The sequence below is a fragment of the Orycteropus afer genome, unplaced genomic scaffold (assembly GCF_000298275.1).
Source record: "Orycteropus afer afer isolate SDZICR_OR568_19922 unplaced genomic scaffold, OryAfe1.0 scaffold00053, whole genome shotgun sequence".
NCBI lineage: Eukaryota > Metazoa > Chordata > Mammalia > Tubulidentata > Orycteropodidae > Orycteropus > Orycteropus afer.
The window spans coordinates 12122440-12141523 of NW_006921640.1; the positions used below are offsets into that span (position 1 = coordinate 12122440).

At 38.7% G+C, this 19084-nt stretch overlaps 1 protein-coding gene across 1 annotated transcript in view; it reads right to left on the bottom strand.

Annotated features, from left to right (window-relative positions):
• DOCK5 (dedicator of cytokinesis 5) overlaps nucleotides 1-19084 on the bottom strand; it is a 210921-nt gene that overhangs the window by 162003 nt on the left and 29834 nt on the right. The window contains exons 5-6 of the mRNA XM_007938781.1: nucleotides 6120-6268; nucleotides 688-823 (exon numbers count right to left, since the gene is read on the bottom strand). Coding sequence (XP_007936972.1) covers nucleotides 688-823; nucleotides 6120-6268 — 285 coding nt within the window. The remainder of the gene's footprint in view (nucleotides 1-687; nucleotides 824-6119; nucleotides 6269-19084) is intronic.

Sequence of the window (19084 nt, forward strand, 5' to 3'; positions counted from 1 at the left end):
TTTTCCATGACATTCAGAAATATAATTAATTATCACAATTGTACTAAAGAAATAATAATTTAAAATTTTTAAAAAATATTATAGACTAAAGAAAATAAACAGAAACATTCAGTCAACATCAACACAGAAAGACTTGAGAAAATGTATCAAAATATTCATATGGTTGGGTCTGGGTAGTACAGTACTTTTCTACCTTTCTAATTTTTAGTGTCCAATTACTTATATAAAAATATTTCAAATACTTTATTTTTTAATTTCTTTTGGAAATTGTAATACATGCTCCAAACACAGAAAGTATCAAAGTTTCTCTCCCACTCAGTTCTCCTTTCCAGAGACATCTACTATTATCAGTTCCTCATCTATCATTCCAAGGTTAGTCTATAAGTATGCAAGCACAGATGTATTTATATTATCTTTAAAAATACAACTAGCATTTTATGCACTGTTCTGTATCTTGCTCTTTTTTCACTTAATACATATCTTTGTAAACCAAGCTTTCCACATCAGAACATGTATAGCTACTTCATTCTTTTTGTTGTTTCATTTTTAACATGAAGATAGGAATGTTATTTTCTAAACAACACTTCTGCCTATTATGAATAAATTCTTTTCTCTCATTAAAAACAAAAGCAAAAAAATGGAACTCAGTAGCCAAAGTGTGTACATTGTACATTTGAAAAAACATACCTTTTCTTCTTGGATCTTTTCCTCAATCCTTCTTGAGGCCATTTCATGGGCCTTGAAGAGGGCAACAGTGCTGGTTTCATCTGGGTCCAAGATGTTCCCATTGTCATCTCGCACCACCAGATCTAAGTCAAGCATTCTAGGAAGAAAACAGTAGTCAGCAGGTTCTTCTCACTAGGGTCAGACTATTTTTACTGAAGAATCCTGTTATGGACTGAATTGTGTCCACCCAAAATATGTGTTAAAATCCTAACCTATACAAGTTTCCCCTAATATCCAAAAGTAAAGCATTCCTATGAAACCTTTTGGAAGCTGAAATGGTGAAAAACGAACAAGCAATTACCATTCAATTATACGGGAAAAAATTGTGAGCAGTTCCAGACCCCAAAAATAACCTACCAAATCATATCAAATAACACATTAACCTAAAATAACACTAACATTTATTGTTCACAAGGAGGTCTAAGGCATTTTGACTGCTAATCAGAAGGTCGGCGGTTCAAACTCACCAGCCAATTCATGGAAGGAAGATGGGGCAATCTACTTCCATAAAGATTTACTGCCTCAGAAACCCAATGGGGGTCGCTTGGGGTAGAAACTGACTTGATGGCAGTTTATAGTGTTCACAGACACAACTCAAAGCTATGGTAGCTTGATGCTAAGATGCTGAATATAGTTTCCAAGGAAGGAGTTTGGCAATGGCACTTTCGCTGCTCAGGGTACAAGCTGCTGCTTTACTAGCTTGCTGCAAAACAAAGTCTGGATGCTAGTTTCATTTTTCACCTTTTTTCAAAGAAGTAAAAATCCCCATTGAGTTTCTTTCAATTAGCAAAACAGTACTAATGCAGATCTTTCATAAAAGTGAAATAGCATAAAGTGAACTTTTGAAAAATGAGGGATACCTTTACCTGTAAATATGACCATTTGGAAGCAGAAGTTTTTCCTGTTACGTTAATGAGGTCATATCAGAATAAGGTGCGTTCTAAACATAATCACTTCTAAATTATAAAAAGTACAAAATACACTCAAAGACATACACAGGGAAAAGACAGATGTGTCATCAAGCTCACAAATGCCCACAATTTCTGGCAGCTTCTAGAGGTAGAAGAGGCCAGGAAAGACCTTCCACTAGAGCCACACTTTGAACTCAGACTTCTAGCCTCCTGAACTATGAAAAAATAAACTTCTGTTCTTTAAGTCACTTGTGTAATTTCTGTTACAGGAGTAATAGTTAACTAAGACAAGATGCCATCAAATAACCCAGATTTATGTTTAGAAAGGTCGGGTGCTGGCCAAAGTCAAGAAAAGTATACTGAGAGGAAGAAGGAGAACAGGAATAGGAGGAGGATATGGAATATGTAGCTAATTGACTCCATGAATGACCTGGATACCACTGCTGAATACTTTGATCAAAGATCCCGTACAAGAATCCTAATCAAAAGAGGGGAAATGCAGAACAGAATTTCAAATTCTGATGGACTCCAGCCTTTCTGGAGCCATGAAAGTTGGATGAACCCTGAAACTATTACCCTGAGATAATCTTTAACCCTTAAACCAAAAATATATCCTGTAGTCTTCTTAAAACCAAACAAGAGTTTAGCTCAATTAGTAAAAAATATCTGCCTTGAGCTCTATGCTCTTTTGAGAACTATCTATATGGGATCAAACTGATAACAGCAACTAAAAAGATTAGACAAGAACCTCCCAACAAAAACCAAATTCACTGATATCAAATTGATTTCGACTCATAGTGACCCCTCCTTGCGTTTCCGAGGCAGTATCTCCACGGAAGTAAGTTGCCCAGTCTTCCTTCCGAGGAGTGGCTGGTGGGTTTGAACTGGCAGCCTTCTGGTTAGCAGTCAAATGTCTTAGGCATTATGCCACCAGAGCTCCCAGATAGGAACCTTAGGTGGCAGTAAATTTATGCTCATGGGGAAGGAACAACTCAGAAAAGGAAGGTGAGAATGCTTAATCAATGTTATTAAGTGGTACATGCAGAAACTGCTGAATTGCTGTATGTCTTCTATGTATATCCTGAACAACAACAAAATACATAAAATTTTATATATAGATTTTAAAAAAGAACAGTTCATTGCCTTTGGTTCCTTCAATTTCTGCCTCCTTCCCAGATAATAAAAAGGTAAGAAAACCTTAGAGATGGTAAATCTCATGTAATTTAATCTTTACCAACTATTATCTATGCATAGTAATGTGGTACACAAAATCCTAATAGGAAAGGGAAAATTGGCACTCATTCTGACCAAATTCCTCTGGTCAATGCTTCATCTCTCTCCCTTCAGCTGTTTGCATACAAACTATGAAAGACCAATGCATAATTATTTGAGGCTTGCTCTCCTTTCCTTAAAGGTACAGGATTGGGAGACAGTACTTAATTCAAGGGTGTCTTTAAGAAGATCAATGGAATAAGACCTGGCTTGTTGGCATTTCATAATGGTTATGAGCATGGGCTGTGGTATCATCTGAACCAGGATTTAAATCTGGGATTTAATAATTGCTAGCACTGTGACTCTGGGTAATGTAATTTTGCAAAGCCTGGTTTCCTCATCTGTAAATATTTTCTATCCCTCAAGGATGCTATAAGAATTTAATGAGATAATGAATGTAAAGCTTCTAGCACAATATGTAGCACATACTAAGCTCTCAATAAATGTTAGTTACTATTGCAGCCACTAGTACCAAAGAACACCTGGCTATGTTAAGTTGTGGCTCTGAGTGGAATAACAGAAAAACCAGTTATCACTGAGTCAACTCTGACTTATGGTGAACCACCCTCCCCTCCTTGTTTGTCAGAGTAGAAATGTGCTCTATGGCTGATTTTTCTGAAGCAGATTGCCAGACCTTTCTTTTGGAGGCCCCTCTAGGTAGACTCAAACCTCGAATCTTTTGGTTAGCAGTTGAGTGCATTAGCTGTTGGTACCACCCAGAAACTCCTGCACATGAATATTAAGACCCATATGGCCTAAACATGACATGATCCAACCAAGGCTTTTATGCCTCAACAGGCACACAAAATAGAAAAAAAAAAAAAAAAACTTGCTTAGTTCCAAGAAGTTGAAGGCTGTGGTAGAAACAAGATACTGCCATCTGAATGCCACAGTGTACATCCCAGGCAGCAGTAATTTGGGAGTAGGGATGCCAAAAAGGCAAGCAGGCTAAAGGATAACAATGAAATGTAACAAGTCTTTGGGAAAAAGACAAGAATGCCTCATTTCCCTCTTCCCCGGTTTTATACATCTCCATCAACTAATTGAATATGGCAGTTTTCTTTTCATGGCTGCCAGACCCACAGGCCACCCAGACTCATGAAAGATGGCGTTGGCTGTTCAGAGACTGGGTCACTGATGCACTGACAGATCAGCTTAATTTCTTGAGCTGCTTCCAAGGCCTAGGAGGGAAAAGCAGGCATGGTCTTCTGTCTGTGGATATCAACATCCCATCCCAAGGACTTGGTGGACCTTTAGGCCAATGTCATACTCTGGCAAGAACTAAAAAGAGACAAAAGCTCTTATATATGTGCAAGAAAGGAGCTGCCTTATCCCAACTTAGTTGGCTTTTCAAATAAGTCTCTGGCACCACCCAACTGGCAATACAAACCATGTCATTATACTCCTGTGAAGGTACAAGTGATAGGGGAAGGGACTGGTAATTCTTAAATCCTAGAAAAGGAGCATTAAACATGGAGTCAAAAGTTCTAGGTTTGAATTTAATCTTTACCAACTATTATCTATGTGACTTGGAAGTCTATCACTTAAGCTCACTTGTTCTGTTTCTTTAACCAAAAAACAGGAATAACAACAGCAACCTCACAGGATTATAATCAAGTAATATATGTTAAGTTTACATACAAGGTATTTCATAAATGCTGGTTGGATCTGAATCTTATATACTATGTTTAGCTCAGCTACTTCTGAATACAGTTGTCAGAGTCTATGATATTTAAATGAGTAGGATAATAAGCTGTATTTTACCAGACCTCTGAGCTATGTCCAAGAGACCTGAGGTTGGAGAAGAAAAAGGGGATAATCATCATCATCATCATCACATGCACTCAAGATGAAAAATTTAGAATAAAAACCTAAATGACAAATTAATTATCTACAAAAGTTAACTAAGGAACCCCTGGTCTTTTTAAAAGAGCTAGTCAGAATCTTGGGCCACTATAAATTTGATGAGTTGATTGAATTTCTCACTTTCCAAGAGGCTGAAATATCTGAAACCTATATATCTGCCTGGGTTAAACAGAACCAATCTTAATAAAGTGATTCATGCTAGACGGTACTGAAGACATAACCAACTGAGGATAAACATTTTTAACTATTTCTAATGGATATGGTTTTCACATACTTTAAAAAAAAAAAAAAAATGGCTCCACAACAGAGGGATCAGAGGGAGAAGGAAAGTCAGAAACATGAGGAAGATATGGAATGTGTGGCTAATTGCCTCCATAAACAACTACTTCCTTTGCTATGAGACCAGAAAACATGATGGTGCCCATCTACCATTACTGAACATTTTTATCAAAGAGTCTACAGATAAAGAATCCTGATCAAAAGGGGAAAATTGTAGAACAGGATTTCAAATTCTCAAAGACTCAGGACTTTCAGCACCTATAGAGGCTGAAGGCCTGAAACTACAGCCCTGGGATAATCTTTAAACCTTAAACCAAAAATACCCTTGAAGTCTTCTTAAAACCAAACAGTAGTTGAACTTACCTAGTAAAGAATGTCTGCCTTGATTATCATGCTCTTTCAAGATCTATCAGATCGACAACAGCAACTCAAAAGATTAGATAGGAATATTAGGGGGCAGAGAATTTATGTTTAAGAGGGAGAAGCAACTCAGAAAAGGAGGCTGAGAATGGCTGCACAACTCAAAGAATGTAATCAATGTCACTAAATCACACACAGTAGAAACTGTTGAATGGGTATATGTTTTGCTGTGTATATTCTCAACAACAACAACAACAAAATAAGTTAAATTTTTAAAAAACAAATAAATAATAGGAAAGGTTAAGAAAAAAGAAATGACTACAGTTAAGAGAAGATGAAAAGAAAGAGAATGTGTCTGATATTGATTTAAAATATACTTTATAATAAAAACAGATAAAGTCCCAAGTATCAAAGAGTGTTGACTTCAGAGGATCAGTTACTGTCAATTTGTTGGGCATGGAAGTTGCTTGAATCCTAGTCTGATCTTTTCTATTAAACTGTAATCTCCTTGAGATCAAAGACTCAGCACAGGGTCTAGCACATGGATGGCATTATGATGTGATTGGAACAAAATAAAATGCTTTCTAAGATAAAAAGAGACAGAAAACATTATTCTCTGGTAATTCCAAGATCAAAACCAGTGCCTTCAGCATGAATGTGACTGTTATTTTCCAACTTTTCAGTGAAACGTCATCCCTGGCTTACCTGTTCCCATGATCAATTTTGGCTGTCACCTTCTTCTTGAGCTCTGCCAGTTCATCCTTGGGGAGTGTTCCCGACAAGATCTGGGACCGCCATTCAATCAGGCTATAAGTCATCTGCTGCAGTTGGCGGAAAAGTGTGGCCTTGTTGGTCTGAGAGGACAAAAAGAAGCGTCATGAGGATGGGAACAACTTCTGACTGATTGTTGTTATGTGCCGTGGAGTCAGACCCGACTCATAGCAACCTTTCCTTGGGTTTCCAAGGCTGTATCACTTTGGAAGTAGATTGCCCAACTTTCCTTCCGAGGACTGGCTGGTGAGTTTGAACTGCCAGCCTTCTGGTTAGCAGTCAAGTGCGTTAGGCACTATGCTACCAGAGCTCCTTCTGATTCATTATAAGGTGATTGTTGCTGTTGTTGTTATGTGCCGTGGAGTCAGACCTGACTCACAGCAACCCCTCCTTGGGTTGCTGAGGCAGTATCAATACAGAAGTAGATAGCCCAACCTTCCTTCCGAGGAGTGGCTGGTGGGTTTGACCCGCCAGCCTTCTGGTTAGCAGTCGAGTGCCTTAGGCACTATGCTACCAGAGCTCCATATAAGGTGATTATAAGGTGTTATTTAATCAAAAAAATTTTTTTCATACAGTAAGTTGGGCCCATTGAAGGATTTTTTTTTTTTTTTTTTTGTACTGATAGCAATTAAGAGAGCACTTCCTCCCTCTCCTACTGCAACTTTAAAACCACATAAGCAATTGTAGAATAGATGTTTTTGTTGTTGGGTGCTGTGGAGTCTATTCCAACTTACAGTGGAGTAGAACTGCCCCCACAGGGTTTTCTAGGCTGTAATCATTACAGAAACAGATCGCTAGGTTGTTTTCTCCCAGAGAGCGGCTGTTTGGTTCAAACTTCTTATTGACCTTTGGGTTAGCAGCTGAGTGTTTACTCATTGAGCCACCAGAGCTACTTGCAGATGGCTGGTCCAAAATCATAAAGGTATGAAATCATCTATGTACCCTAAAATTCTAACCACATTCCTCTTCTGTTTTAAACCTCTGAGTGAGGTTCACTGATACATAACACTGTAAGTTCCTTCACATTTTGGCTCCCACCCTACTTCACACCACCTTCCATCTCAAGTATCTATGCTCCTTCCATGTAAAACTATGGCCACTTTTCCTGAGCGCTCCTGACTCTCGCAACACAACACTTCCTCTACCTGGAACTACTTTGTCCTCTTCCTCCAAGGCCACCCTTCCCATACCCCTCTCACTCACATACTACATCAACTAGTTAATTCTGACTCAGCAAAAGGTCTAGTGCATGGAAGGCATTATGAAGTGATCTGAACAAAATAAAATGCTTTCTAAGATAAAAAGAGACTGTAAACAGTATTCTCTGGCAATTCCTTGAAACCCTAAACCTGGGTAAGCTGTCCATTCCATAGTAGCAAGATTTACTCCAATCGGAGTGGATCCGACACTAGATGACACTGACTTGTTGGACTCAAACTGGAAGCCCCTTTAAGACTGGAAGACTGTTGATTTGTGCATCCCTAGTACTTAGTAGGGAGCTCTGGTGGCGTAGTGCCTAAGGCATTTGACTGATAACCAGAAGGCTGGCGGTTTAAATCCACCAGCCTCTCCTCGGAAGGAAGACTGGGCAATCTACTTCTATAGAGATACTGCCTCAGAAACCCAAGAAGGGGTTGCTATGAGTCAGGACCGACTTGAGGGCAGTGAGTTTGTTTTTTTTTGTTTTAGTACTTAGTAGAGAGTAGGAATTCCTTAAAATGTTCTGAATGAAAAAAATAACTGCAGTTTCAGAGATTAGGGACAAAAGAAAATAAAATGTAAAATATTTTTAAAAAATCTGTTTTCTCCAGGAAATTTTCAGACATTAAATCATTATTATGGGCTTCAGTAGCAACTTTCTGAAACTGAACTTAATTAATTTACAGCCAACTGGCAGCATAGTGCCTAAGGCTAACCAAAAGGCTCAAAACCACCAGCCACTCATCGGAAGGAAGGTTGGGCAATCTACTTCCGTAGACATACCACCTCAGAAACCCAAGGAGAGGTCACTATGAGTCGGACCTGACTTGATGGCAGTGAGTTTGGTTTTTTTGGTTTGACAGTCATCTGCGCCACAATCATTTATAGGCCAAATAACATATATCTGAAGCATCATGATCTTGATTCTACATAAAGCATTGATTCCTCATAATTTTAGTAAAAGTCATTGAATATCTACTATGTGCTAGAAATAAAGGTCTTGCCTCCAAGGATCTAATATTCTAGAAGTAAAAAAGCATAAATAAGTAAATATATATACACACAAGAAAATCAGATTATGAAAAGTGCAGTAAGGAAAATAAATAGAGCAATATGATAAAGTATGTCTGGTAGGATCACTAGAGTGGTCAGGAAAAATGGTTCAATGTATCACTTTGGTATATGCATTTTAAATAAAAATCTGCATAATTGCACTCACATGATTTATACTATGATGGTTAATGTTGAATGTCAGCTTGGCTAGGCTATGATTCTTAGTGGTTTGGCACACACTGGACCAACTGCTCTTCCATATTATAATATACAGGCAGTACCTGGGTTACAAATGTCCAATTTACATACAACCCACAGTTAAGAACCAATCCTTGTATTGCCTATTACATTAAAAATCTGAGTTACATACAGTGTTTTGTAATAACAAATGGACACTACTTTGTGACATGCATCAAAACAATATTACGGTATTATTATGTTAAATATGTTTTAGTATAATTGGAAGTATTTCTTTAATGTTCTTTTATGCAAAGTAAGGTACACAATATACTAAGATAAACCTTTGATGGATGTTAGGTACAAACCATGCCTAACTCTTCCAACTTACATATGTTTTTGACTTACATACCTAGGAACAGAACTAATTCATAATTCAAGGACTTCCTGTAGTGGATTCACCTCTGCAATGTGATTTGATGTGGTCAGCCAAACAGTTCAAAGGGGAGTTTTCTTGGGGGTGTGGCATGTCTCCAGTATATAAATAGATGTTCTGAAAGGCTTTCTTGACTCGACACTCTTCTCATTACCTGATCGCTGGTTCTTGGGACATTATGAAACGAACCAAAGAGACTGCTGTCGAGTGGGACCCAACTCATAGTGACTCCTCCTTGGATTGCCGAGGCAGTATCACTACGGAAGTAGATTGCCCAACCTTCCTTCCGAGGAGTGGCTGGTGGGTTTGAACCACCAGCCTTCTGGTTAGCAGTCAAATGCCTTAGGCAATTGGGAGGCTAAACCTGCAGAAATCTTCAGCCTGCCACCTGATCTGATTTTGGATTCACCAGCTTCCACAAACCCATGAGCCAGCAGAACCCTCCACCCTGCTGCCTGACATGAAGATATTGGATTTATCAATTTCTGCAGCTACTTTATCCAGCAGAGGTGGTCAGCTTGCAACGTGACCCACAGATTTGGGACTTGGCAAGCTCCCACAATTACATGACTCATTTCCTTGAGTTAAACCTCTCATGTATTTATACACTTCATTGGTTTTTGTCCTTATGATAATAAAGGTTGTGTGACAACTTGGCTGGGCCATGATTCTAAGTGGTTTAGCAGTTATGATGTAGTCATCTCCATAATGAGATCTTCTACGAACAGCCAGTCAACTGAAAGGAGTTTCCTAAGGGGTATGGCCTGCTTCCAATACATATGGATGTCCTGGAAAAGCACCGTGACTTTTTGTTCAATCTGGATCCTGCATCTGGCTCATGATCATCTGACTTCCAGTTCTTGGACTTGAACCAGTGGCGTACCATACTGCCTGCTGATCTTGGGACTGTTACCTTGATAGCCCATGAGCAGGCTGTGTGCCACCTTACTTGCCAATCTTGGATTTGTCAGTCTTCAAAGCCAGCCCCTGCTATATTGATTGCCAATCTTGGGTCCATCATACCCTGCAACTATATGATTCAGGAGAAGCCTCCAGCCTGACATCTCACCCACAGACTTTGGACCTGCCAGCCTCTACAACTTCATGAGCCATTCTCTTGACATAAATTTCACTCTCTCTCTCTCTCTCTCCATACACACACACATACACATGTATGTACATATACACATGGTTCACTGATTTCACTTCTCCATAGAACCCAACCTAATACATTCCTCTCGAGAGTCAAGACTATGACATATTACTATGGAATAGCTGCTTTGCTACTTACAGATGATAAGTTATATTTATGTAAGCATGTATTTATGAAATCATAGTAAAATAGGATTATTTTCTACATAAACAGTACCCTCCCCCACCCCACTCCCAAAAAAAAGAAAAAGAAAGAAGTTGTTGATGACTGTACAGCATGTTTGTAGCAATCCCAGGGACAGATTCCCGGGCAAGGAATTGGCTGAAAACATCTAAGATACCTCCTGACCAACAGCAAACGTAGAGGGAAAAGTCTTCAGCCTAGAAGTGAGGAGACTGGAGATAACTACCGTATTTTTTCCATAAATAACATGCATCTTCTATGTTTGTCTGCCAACTGCTTCTTCCTACCCATTCAACCTCCCCCACCAACCCTGAGGTATTTTCCTGTTTGTTTGTTTTTTTTTAACATGTTGCTTTAAAAAAAAAAATAGCATAGGGTGTTTACAAAAATACATCCCAGGGGAGGGAGTGGTCGGCAAACAAACCTAGAAGGTGCATGTTATTTGTGGAAAAAATACAGTAATGAGATTAGCTGAGTGTGATAAAAACTCCAACATAAGTTCAAAGTTTTATGAGACCACAAAAGAAAAAGATGAATAATTCATTTATTTGTGATTGCAAAATAAAACAAAACAAAATTATGGTTGACTCAGTGCTGACTCATAGAGTCTCCCTGTGTTATAGGACAGAATTCTCCACAGGGTTTTCTTGGCTGTAATCTTTATGTAAGAAGATCCCTAGGCCTTCTGTAGTATTACTGCATGGTTTTGAACTACCAATCTTTAGGTTAGTAGTTGAACGGTAACCATTTGAGCCTCCTATGCTGATCTTAAAAATACAGAAAGCAAGCCCTGTTTAAAATTTTGGAACTACCTACTTATTTTTGTTTTTAGCATTTTCTGAATCATCTCCTTTCTACCAACCAATCTTTAGAAAAGTGGAATAATCAGACTTAAAAAAAATACATTTTTTTAAAAAATAAGCAAAGGTAGAAACACAGCTATTTTTCCATTCAATCTTATATAAAGTGTATCAATTTCCTTATCTTTCAAACCTGGAAAAAGGATTGAGAAACCTACAGAAGTTTGCCTTTCAAAACTACTAGGCAGAAACGTGGTCTTTTCTCTTTCCTCCCTTTCTTGTGATCCATTTGTTTACTCCTAATTAGATTTTTTTGAAATACTTCCTAAGTTTAATTAAGATATTAGTTCTCAAAATGTGACAAATAAGGCATTCAAAGGCTCGGCATTCTCTATATGAGGTACAGCTTTGTTTGGGGCACATGTTCACAACTTCTGGGTCTCAATTATATTAGACAGTGCCCAAGGAAATTTAATTATTGCCTGTCCATATCAGCCTTGTTTGCCAAGTTCTCCCCCAAAAGAAGGATGAAGACAGCTATTCTTCTCTGACTCACTGTGCCACATGAATTCTGAATAGACAAGCTGGAACACCCCAGAGGAAGCAATTTTCCCATTTACTTTGCGGAAATTGATTTTGTTGAAACATTCCTCACATTCTTCTAAGCAGGATGTTCTGTGTAATAGCTGGCCCCTGACACTTCATGGATGCTTGAAAAAGTATATGAGGACAAACCAAAAAAAGCCCATTGCTACTGAGTTGATTCTGACTCACAGTGACCCAATAAGACAAAATAGAACTGCCTCATAGGGTTTCCAAAGCTGTAATCTTTACAGAAGTAGGCTGCCACATCTTTCTCCCACGGAGTAGCTGGTGAGTTTGAAACTGCAACCTTTTGGTTAGCAGTCAAATTCTTAGCCACTGTGCCACAAAGTCTCCTTTATGAGGACAGCTGAGCAGAAAATCAAGCATTTCCCAGAAGGTCAAGAGCAAGCTCCTCCACATCTACATCTTTTCTTACATTATGTCTTTCCTTCTTCCTGACCTCTCCTTTCTAAATCCTAGACAGCCCAAGCCAGCTTCTTGTAGAGTGCCTTCTCTGCTGTCCCTAACTTTCACTAATATCAGTTTTGTTGTTGTTTTTTGCAATATTGACTATTATCACAACACTTAGTAGGGCATGGTATATATTTAGTAATTTTGTGATCCTCTTCCCCAAAGCAGAACAATCCTGGGACACTGTAGAGATTCAAAACCAAATTGTATTGATAATTCAAACATAAAATAATCATCTGGTTTCAATGTAAGGAGTAGCTACATAAATTAAAACAATCTATTTTTTTTTTTTCTATCAGACACTAAAGACAGCTTGCATTTGCTCAGAATTTCTCCCTCCTTTCCACATGGAGAGCTCTAATGTTTCACTTTTTACATTCCTGTTCCAGTGGTTTATCTTCACTTTTTTTTTCCCCTAGAGAGGAAAATAGTCATAAGGGGGGAAAAAACCGCTCTACCTTCAACATTAACAGGAATGCAGAAGCCATACATTGAACATTATAGAAATTCTAAGAGCCATTAGACAACAGCACACCTTCACTGTGTGTCAGAAAACTTGGATTCTACTATTCACTTTCCCAAAGCTGTATGGCCACAGTCTAAAGACTTCTCTCTGGTCTTCCACTTCTCAATCTGGGAAAGAATCAATATTTACTCTGTACACTAACCTTTTCCTCTTCTGTGAGGATTTTATGCTGTAGAGGAAAAGGTGCTGGAGTGAAAGCATAGGATAGAAGACTTAACTTCTATTTCTAATCTATCTTAACATGCTTTGTGGCTTTGGGTAAATTAGTTCCTCTGGGATAAGCCCATTTGTAAAATAAAGGAACTGCCACCAAGATACATTCCCAATGATAAGCATATTTGAGTCTATGACTGAGACATTAAACTCAATTACTTCTTTCAGACATCTTCCTGATTAACTGTATCTTGCTTTGATATTTTTACTCACTATGTACTCGCATGCTCAATTGGCTCTATATCAAATTGTATCTGTATATAGCTCTTTGCAATTAATCTTATGTCTTTCTGGAGTGTTTGTAACTCCTAAGGTTCCATGAATCCCTGGTGGTGTAAATGGTTAAGTGCTCTACCACTAATGCACCTGAGATAGCTCAGAAGACAGGCCTGGTGATCTGCATCCAAAAGGTCATATCCTTGAAAACTCAATGAAGTAGTTCTACTCTGCACACAGAATCTCATGAATCAGAATCAACTCAATGGAAACTGGTAAGATCTGGCATGGAGTCTTCAGTTCTCTATGTTCTTGTGGTGAGGTCTGACTCTATGACCACTAAGAAGGAAATCCAGCTGCTATGCAAGTCCTTCTATGCATTTTAGTATGTTTTTCATCTGTGAGAAAAATTCTTGGCCTTACTAGTTTGAATTTTAAAAAAAGAAAGAAAAAAAGATACACATAAAAGACATTTCTTGGTTTCCAAGGTAAAAGAAATCCAGGAAATAAAGCTGGGAAAAAAAAAAAAAAACTGGAAGAATACCTGGAGCACTATTCTTGTCCTGTTACAATAATTACCATGTCACATCTTGCCCCTCAGCCCCAAACTAAAACAGGTTGCCCCTCAGCCCCAAACTAAAACAGAGTTTGCAACCCACAAATAAAACAAGGGTTTTCACGGGAATTTTCTGTCCTTAGTAATAAGTGATCAGATGCTCATTTTAAACTGAGACTAGCTTAATTATACCTTAAAGAATATGCTCCAGTAGCCAGGAATAGGGGGGAGCTCTGGTAGCATAGTGGCTAAGACACTTGCCAGCTAACCAGACGGCTGGCGGTTCAAACCCACCAGCCACTCCTTGGAAGGAAGGTTGGGCAATCCTACTTCCGTAGTGACACTGCCTCGGAAACCCAAGGAGGGGTCACTATGAGTCGGGTTTGACTCGACGGCACACAACAACAACAACAACAGTAATAAGTGATCAGATGCTCATTTTAAACTGAGACTAGCTTAATTATACCTTAATTAAGCAGCCAGCAATAACCACCAGTACAAAAAGAGTAGACTTGAGCAGCTTTACTCTACCTAAACATGTAGATTAGGAAGAAAGGGCAATTGGTTGTTACCTATAAGTCCCCCTACCCCCATCTCATTAATAGGTACTTTTTCTGCCCGGACTTTTAGAGCACAATAGACGGGCACAAGATTTTATTTTGCTGGAAGCTTTTAACGGAGAAGAGATCAGTTTTTTCTATGAATCCCATTTTAGTATTTGAATTCACTTTATTCAACATTATGTATTAACCACTTTCTATTACAAGGCTCTTCTTTCATCTCTGTTCTTTAAGGAGTTAGGATTACATCCAGTCTCCCAAACTTATCTGATAGCAAAGAGCCTGACTAACCCAAACTCACTGAACCACTTCTTCAGTTGGAAAGTGGAGAACATTACTGAGGTACATTCAGGGTTAGGTGGATGGAGAGACTTCAACTCACTTACTTTGGACACATCATCAAGAAAGGTCACTCACAAGAAAAGGAAATCGTGCTTTGTAAAAAAAAAAAAAAAAAAAAAAAAAAGGGCCAATGAAAATAAGAGACACCTTCAATGGATGGATTGACACAATGGCCACAACAATAGAGTCAAACATACTAGCAGTCTTGAAGGTGACACAGGACTGGGCAATGTTTTGCTCTGTTATACGTAAGGTCACTAGCAATCTAAGCTAACTTGACAGCAACTAGCAACAACACTGTGTTGCTAAAGTATGTTGCTGTAGGTCAGAATTGACTCAATGGCAATGAGGTGTTTTTTTTTTGTTTTGTTTTGTTTTTTGATATGGCAACCAAACATCTCATTATCCAGAACAGTTCCGCTTTCAATTATTCTGACCTGCTGTCCCCACAAATATATCCTAACGAGTCCATTTTTATGACCTGATTTTTCCTTGAGAAAATATGGTATTACAATGTATAATGTCTATTTCTGCATACTCAAAAATATAACTGGATTATTTTAAAAAAGATAAATTGGATTAGCAATCCAATCATATCTAAACCAATGCACAGGAGTTTTTCCTGTGAGATGGCTACTCTCACAGGAGGAAGTTCTGTGGAGGCCAAAGATCACCTCACTAAATCTACTTTCCAAGACTGGTGAAAACCTGAGATCCTGAGAGGCAACAAAGAATAAAGGCAGAATACTCAGAAAATCATAAATCTAGAATAGCTAAGTAAAGAAAGTCCATAGTCTGTCCAGCCCAATCCCAAGCTGCAGAATGACTCAACTGTCACAGAAAGCTGGTCAAACTCACTCTTAAATAACTTCAGGGTGAAATTCCACAATGTGATCTCCTCCACTCTAGTTCATTATTGATCAGCTAGCCCACAAAGCAATGTAGTAGGAAGGGGAAGTCAGGAGCTGTCATTTATTGACAACAACTAGCCAGACACTATACTGGGCATTTTACACAGATTATCCCATTTAATTCTTGCAACTAGTTTACAAGGAATATATGTAATTCCTACTTTAGGTGGAAACAATAAAACTTTAGAGGTTAATGGACTTGCCTCAGGCTGCAGAAGCAGTTAGTGGCATATCCTAAACTAGAATCCCTGCCTTTTGAATCCAAGGTCTTACGTAGTTTCTTTGTTTTCAATAACTATGACTGTTTTTTTTTTCCTTTTTCTAAATTTAAATGTATATACCAAGTGAGGGAGCAAGTCAGAATTTAAAAACTGGGCAGCCTGTCTGACTCAAGTCCACACTCTTACCACCTTGATCGCATTTTCTTCTTTACTGATCAATCACTGGAAATACATCCAGTAAAGGGGCTCCAACTGAAGAACAGCAATTCAGGCAAAGCTCATTAGAAATTGTTCTGATTTTGTACTTTTACATTTCAGGCTTCCCCATTTTCTTTCTGGAATGATCCATGCCTCCAAGACTTGAATCTAAACTAAGGAGCTATCTGTGGTGAGAAACGCAGCTTGGTTTCTGAGTGCAATTACACAAGACAAAAGAAGGGGCCTTTGATGAGAGGAGACAAAAGAAGGGAACATCAGACTCTCAAGATAGTGAGTAGTAGGCTTACATGGATGCTAAGTCAAGTCTGCCCAAACCCCAAACCAAAACAAACCCATTGCCATCTGTTTTGGTTACTTCGTGATGCTCTAACAGAAAATACCACAAATGTGATGGCTTTAACAAACAGGAGTTTATTTGATTACAGTTTTGAAGGCTAGAAGTCTGAGTTCAAAGTTCAGGCTCGAGGGGCTGTGTGAAAGCCCCTCAACCTTGGTCTTCAGATCTGCCTCTTGCTCCCAGCCCACTGAAACTGGAGGCTTTCTTCACTCATGCAGCTGCTGGCTGCTGATGCTTACAAACCCAAGGTCAACAAGCAAAAAGGCACAGTACCAATATGACCAAACCACACAGCAGACCATTGATTCAAGTCCAGCAATAGTCCTAAGGCCAGGAGACAACATGGCAGGCTGCTGAATAACAACTCAGGTACATGCAGGATTCAAACATGCCAAAAGCTGGAGACCCTCCTCAGAGCTGCTTCTTATATACTGGAAGCAAACCACATCCCTAAGGCAGCTGCTCCAGTAGATTCTACCATGGAGGTGATTACCAATCTCACCATGGGGAATAACTACATCCAGCTGCCCAGCCACTCAAAACCAGGCCGAGGCAAGTTGACACATAACCTAAACTACCACACTATTGAGTTGATTCCAACTCATAGCATCCCTATAGGATGGAGCAGAACTACCCCCATAGGATTTCCAAGGAACTCTTCTATGTAAATCGTTATGGAATCAGAGTCCCCCATCTTTCTCCTGTGGAGAGGTTGGTGGGTTCGAACTGCCAACTTTTTGGTTATCAGGCTAGCATTTAACCACTTAACCATTCCAGAGTGTCTACTGTTTCCAGCTAAGAGCATCAAGGGTCACACATTTGCAATCTTTGATGATCTGTCTACAGAATGAATTCATATTGTCATAGTGCTGACAAAACTTGTTGTCTGTTGTTAGGTGCTGTCAAGTCAGCTCTGATTCATAGCAACTCTATGAAAAATAGAACAAAACAATGCCTGGTGCTCTGTTAAAAGTGAACAGCAAGGAGTTTTACTGGAGGATTTGAATAGCTCGAAGTGAGCAAAAACAATGTAATTCTATATCACAAAGTATTCCAACATTTTGAGGAAAGATGAGCTTCTTATATGAAAAAAATGATGAAATAAGTAAGTGAACAAATCATGAGGGCTTGGGATTACCTGTAGTTATAAGACAACAGCAAGTTAAAATTTTGTAAGGTTAGCTAATCTATTTTCTTATATAGACTTCTTGAAGTTAATCCAGCAAACAATTTTCTGAAATATCTACAAATGTGTGACCCTTGATGCTCTTAGCTTTTTTCCTGGGGCGTGCAGTGCAAACATTTTCCCAAGACCATCCTGGTAAACATTTCCTGACAAATACTTCTTCATAAACCACATCCGTGCCTTCTCCATCATTTGCTGAGGGTGGTAAAAGTTTTATAAGAAGTTACATGCCACAAGGGTCTAAATTACAGGCTCCTCTATCAGGAAGGCATTTTTTAATTTCTAAGAAAAGAGGATTTAGGACAAGCTAAAGTTTAATTTTTAAAATGGAACACTGATTCAGATCTAGGTCAGTCATTTACAATCTTGACAGGAACCACAGTTTTAGAATGCCCTCACCTATTCCCCTGCTGATCATGAATCTCTGTTGAGATTCTCTGATCACCATTATAAGAGTGCTTTCTCCTACACAGACTTCTAGTTGGAACTTTGGATCAAGCTTTTAAGAGCTCAGACACTACCTATGATTCCATTCTATGTAGAGGAATGGTTATCAGTGGCAGCTAGATACCATCCTGTTAAGGGGTTCTTCATTATGTCATAGCTTTGATGCTCTATTTCTGTGATCTTGTTGAGTGGAGTGTGGGGTGAGAGCATATTTAAAGGGCAACTTAGTGTGAAGAATATGCTAACTCAAAGTGTGAAATCAGTTTTCTCTAAAGGTGCAGTTTCTCAAAGTAAAGCATTTCCAGATATTTCATATACAAATAGAGAAAAATCCAGCTGATAATTAGGGAAGTCTAAGGTGGGTGAGCTCATTAAAGCTTTCTTTAGTTTAGGTATTGCCTCCTTATCTTCTGGTGTTACTTTGCATGAGTCTGGTTCAGATGAGTTTACTTCCACAAAGGTTGAGCCATCAGAGAAAACTTAGGGATCTAGGCTCAACAATAACCACAAAGGCCTACAAATCCTCATGGATGTTTCTTTGTTTCAGGTATAGGAAAGCAAAAATAGCTTTTTGTTTGTTTAGGGTCAATAAAGATGTCTTCTGAGAAACTGAACTACCAACACATTTGACAGAAGGCTAGGCCAACTGTAGTTTTACTTTAGAATCTTTGTCTCCTCTAGTGGCTAAATGTTTTAACAAAATTACACTGTCTTTAAGGCAAGCCTTCTGGGAGGCAGAGTAGACTAGTAAACCATTAACATACTGGAGCAGTGTTAACATATTGGCAAACTGCAAGGGCTGCAAATCTGCATGCAAAATCTGATAGTAATAAGTGGGGGGAATTAATAAGCTATGAGGCATTATAGTCCAAGTAAACTGCTAGTTTTCCTAGGTGAAAGCAAGCAAATATTGGCTTTCAGCATGCACAGGAATGCTGAAAAAGGGACTTAAAGATATACAATAGTAAAGTGAGTGGCACATGAAGTGACATTGGAAGGTAATAAATGGAGATTAGAAACTACAGGGAGTCTATGAATGACAATGCAATTGATTCCTCACAAATCTTGAACAAACCTCTGTTGTTGCTGTTAGGTGCTGTCGAGTCA